The 4,982-nt window shown below is 47.3% G+C and overlaps 1 protein-coding gene across 1 annotated transcript; it reads right to left on the bottom strand.

Annotated features, from left to right (window-relative positions):
- Positions 1-752: 752 nt before the first annotated feature.
- On the bottom strand, positions 753-4,086 carry LOC120979603 (ghrelin-like). Its single transcript, XM_040408463.1, has 4 exons — positions 3,973-4,086; positions 3,269-3,379; positions 2,941-3,052; positions 753-807 (listed from the first exon to the last, which is right to left on the bottom strand). Exons 1-4 carry the CDS (start codon positions 4,084-4,086, stop codon positions 785-787), a joined length of 360 nt encoding a protein of 119 aa, XP_040264397.1. The 3' UTR covers positions 753-784.
- Positions 4,087-4,982: the final 896 nt, after the last annotated feature.

Here is a 4,982-nt window from a genome sequence, read left to right on the forward strand (position 1 = left end):
AAATCACTGACAGTGAAAAAACACTGTCGTGTGCATGAGGCCTTACAGGCCCATTTCATTGCTGTGGTGTCCATTAAGCAGAAGACGTTGCTGTAGCATCTTCCTGTTTGATTTTGCATGCATTCTGTGTCTGATGCTGAATGCAGGGAGCGCCGGCAGTTGCAGATGTTTTTTTTCTTTAGTTCTGCATGCTGGGGGGAGGGATGCAGCTGCAGCTTCATTCTCTGTCTGCATGCTGTGAGAGGGGGGGGTAAGGGGTGCAGCTGCATTCTGTGTCTCATTTTGCATCAGAGGAGAGGGAGCTGCAGCTTCATTCTATGTCGACATGCTGTGAGGAGGGGGATGCAGCTGCCTTTTTTATGTGGCACAGAGGACACGGATGCAGCTGTAGCTTCATTCAGTGCCTCAGCATGCATGCAGTGAGAGGGGAGGAGGGAGGTGCAGCTGCAGCTTTTTTTTTTTTTTTTTTTTCCTCTTTCCAGTGTCTGGTACTGAATGTTCTGAAAGGGAAGGCAAAAGGTGCAGCTGCAGCTTCTTTTTGTGCCTGATCTTGCATACTGTGAGAGGGATGAAGGGAGACCCCCTGATAACCCGCAGCACGTCACTTCTCTGATAGACCGCCCATACTCAGCAAGTCTGCATCACACACCTTTACAGCTGTGGGGGGACAGACGCGCAAAAAGAAGCGCAAAGCCATTATTTGCTTGTAAACATTTATTTGAGACAGGTTCATGCAGTGACTGACAGGAGGAGGACTGCGGCTCAGCGTGCGGCAGGGGGACTGCTAGGCTTTCTCCTCTTCTACATCTGGAGGGGGGGGGGAGACAGGATATGTACGTTACATGTTATACAATATATGATTACACTATATTATACATGATGTTACACATTATATTGTACTTTAAAGGGCCTATGACACCGGCTGACCTGTTACATGTTCGCTTGGCAGCTGAAGGCATCTGTTGTAAATATGTGCCCAAATTGCTGAGAAAAATGATGTTTTAATGTATGGGGCGTTGTGGTTACATCTAGAGGTTCTGCTCTCTCTACAACAATCACAGCAGTGAAAAAGTCATCACGCCCGGTCCTGTCAATCAAAGTGCAGAGGGCGCAGCAGTTGCAGAGAGAGCAGAGCCTCTAGGTGTAATGGTAACGCCCCCGTTGCTCCTAGAGGCTCATTTGCATATATTAAAACATAATTTTTCTCAGCAATGCGGGCAAATATGAACATCGGACCAACACAGATGCCTTCAGCGGCCGAGCGCACATGGAACAGGTCAGCCGGTGTCATAGGGACAAAACTGCTGACAGATAGGCTTTGATATTAAACATATTACAGATCAGACATTCTGTGCAACTTCATACATTTTGTCTTCATTACTGGAATGATTATTATAAGGGCGATTCCTATATTAAGCCTCATTCACACGTCAGTTATTTTGAGCCAGAACCAGCAGCGGAGCCTCCACAGAGATCAGGTGTAAGGGGACGATCTGCTCCTGTTCTGTGTTTAGAGCCGCACCTGGTTTTGGCTCAGAATTACTGACCAAACACTGACGTGTGACTGAGGCATTACAGTGATGAGCGAGGGAGCTTCGGATCCTAGATCTGTAGTCGCTTTGCTCAAAATTTCGTATTAATGCTGTACAGAGATCCGTCTCCGTACAGAATTAAAATGTATGGCCTCCGATGAGGCAAAGTCTCACGAGACTTTGAAACTTGCATCCAAACTCTGCTACGGTTCCGAGGTACCAGTTCGGATACAAGATTTAAAGTGGTTTTCCAGTTAAAAAATCAAATACCGAAGTTATTTATCAAAGTCTCACGCGACTTCGCCTCATCGGAGGTTGTACATTTTAATTCTGCACAGAGACGGAGGCTGTATCTCCGTACAGCATCAATCCGAAATTTTGAGCAAAGCGACTACGGATTTAGGACCTGAAGCTCGCTTCACTCATCACTACTATGGTATGTCAACCTGATGTGCAGTAACATTCTGCTCGGTGGGGCTCTGGCCTTTTGGCCCCCCCAAGCCAGATAATGAGGGGACCTCGGTCACTCTGGCTTATTAACCCCTGCAGCGCAGAGCCGTTCAAGTAAATGTGCAGCCGGTGGAATCCTGTGCCATCAACATCTAGGGAAAACTGCACAGTGTGGCGGGGCCGAGTGCCAAGTCCGGAACCTCCCAACTTTACCCATTATGTCCTGGATGACAACTCGGAGCAGGTGTCCCATCTAATCACTGGACCATGTATTGAGTGCATTGCAGTGGATCCCCCACTTTAGCAGCAGCTTTCCTCTATCTAGTAGGGTGGCCCAAATCAGGGGCGAGCCCTTCTTCCTTTAAGGCCTCTTGCACACGTTCCGTTTTTGCGAGTTCCGTGTGCAGAACCATTCATTTCAATGAATCCGCAAAAAAAACTGGAATGCATCCGTATCCGTTCCGTTTTTGGGGAACCATCTATTGAAAATGGTATGCCCAGCCTAGTTTTTTAATGTACTTACTGTTTATACATTATTGTATGCTTCCGTTTGCAATCCGCAAAAAATGGATCACAAACGGAGAAACGGACCGCAAAAGACATATGGTCGTGTGCAAGAGGCTTAACCCCCCAGCACTCCAGCTGTGGTAAAACTACAACTCCCAAGATGCACACTTGCTTGGCTGTTCTCAGAACTCCATAGAAATGAATGGAGCATGCTGGGGGTTGTAGTTTCACCACAGCTGGAGTGCCGGAGGTCAGTCATCACTGCTATAACCTCACCATACAGTCTAATGAGGCATTTAACAAAGCGTCCTCTGCTCTGTCGGTGCAGGGTCCTGGTGAGTTGGGGGTTACGCTGAACGGCGGCTTGTCAATAGGTGACGTGCTCTAAGCTTTGGACCCTCAGCCCTGAATGTTTCAGCGTCACACGGGAACCAAACAGAATTGTCTGTACCTGGAGCTGAGCCGAGGGAGAACAGTCCGAGCAGGAGGTTTTCTATGGTGGCTTTCTGTCTCTGGAACTGGTCCTGGGTCAGCTTCAGGTTAAGGTCCAGAGGGATGGTCACCTGCAAAGGAGAACATGTTAATGCACAGGGGGCACCCACCAGGACGACCCCTCTAGGTCACAGACACTTGGGACCCTCACACATTAGTCAGAGCAGTGAGAACCTGACCCTCCTAGTGAATGATCCCCTTGTAATAACGCAGCCTCGGCTGCTGAAATCAGCTGATTACTGGGGGTGTTCAGGCAGCTGGACCCCACTAGTGCACCACATACATACCCCAATCTCTTCTGGGTCTTCTGATCGTTCGTCCACAAGATCCCCCCAGGCGTCTCCGGCCTCCCTGCGGTTCATGTTGTTGTATGGCAGTTTTTTGGGTATCTTCTTACCCTAGAAATATCATGAAACTGGTTCAGCAAATTATTAAAATCATGTCGAATCATTCAGCAAATGCCTTGCTTCCCTTACATTCTCCTAGCGGGGTCTTCACCATCTGCATTGGAGGCTCCGTTTGGAGTCTCCATCGCAGATTTTGTCAAAATTAGTGGAGAGAAAAGTGCAGCGTGCAGGACTTTTTTTTCTTCACATCATAATCAACAGGATCTGTTTGGCTACGTTCCTATCAGTTATCTGCCAAATCTGGCACTTCTGTTATTTCGGCTCCTATGACGGAAATACTAGCACTGATGTGACCATGTCCTAAGTTACATCATAGCTACTCCAGTCACATCCTGAGCTGTATTCACCAACGTGCTCCCATAATGCACTGTGCAGATAGCAGAACTGTGAATGCAGCTCTGGGTGTGATTGGAGTAGGAGACATGATTGTAAACCTGTAGTATGCAAGTTTCAATTGCACTTTTTTTTTTTAGCATCTCCAGCTGTTGCAAACCTACAACACCCAACATAATGTGACAACTACAAAGCTAGGAGTTGTAGTTTGGCCACATTAGGACCTCATCAACAATCCAACATTCCCTTACCGCATGTTTATGCATATCGGCCGGGCTTAAAAAGCTGGATCCTCCCTCCACATCCTCTGTCCACAGCAGGCAGCACAGGACAAGGCCAAAGAGAGCAACTCTGCCCAACATCATCTCGGATTCTGATTTCAAGCTGGAGATCTGCAAAATGGAAAAAAAGGAAAAGTTTAACTGAGTCTGAAACAAAAACGTGACATTAGGCTTTATTCACATCCGCACTGGAGGCTCCACTGCAGATTCTGGAAAAAACGCCAAACAAAATAGCGCAGCGTGCAGAACTAATGTGGCCGGTAAGGGGTCCACTGGGCGCCATTCTTGTGCAGAATGCAACTGATCTGTACAAGTGCAGATGTGAACGAAGCCTTACCTGCCTTGTGACTTACACGGACTCTTACAGGAAAGTCTTCACACCCTCAGGTCCATGGCATATTTATAGGAGGCGAAAAAAGGAATGTGGGATATCTCCCAAGGAACCAAATGCGATGGAAACCTACTAAGAGGAGACATACGTGAAGTCCGGGGCTGCTTCTACACAACGGTGGAATCATAAGAGGCGCCATTGTTCTGGTCTGATAGGTGGAAGTGACTGTGACTGTGTACTGACCCCCGGGCGCCGTCCTCCATTGTTCACTGTTTGCGCTTGTGTTCTATAGAGCAGATACTACAAGAACAGGAAGAATTTACAAACACCGCTGTGACATTTTCTTTGCATGCGGACATTCCCTCTTGATTATAATGGATTGATCGTTTATCACCGCAGTCCGTGTCAGGGGTGATGTGTTTGCACAGTTGTCACTTCCACAGTAACAGCTGAAACCTTCAGGCATGGACCGATCTGATATCTACAGCAATCAGCAACAATCACTATGCTTTATGTGATTCATTTTGTACCAACATTGAGCTGCATTGTATAATCCAATCACAACCAGAGCAGCAAACACTATTCTGCTGGTTTTCTTGTTTTCTCTTAAGCCTCATACATTACTGTGTACATTACATTATTTATCCTG

Source organism: Bufo bufo, chromosome 9, assembly GCF_905171765.1.
Source record: "Bufo bufo chromosome 9, aBufBuf1.1, whole genome shotgun sequence".
Lineage (NCBI taxonomy): Eukaryota > Metazoa > Chordata > Amphibia > Anura > Bufonidae > Bufo > Bufo bufo.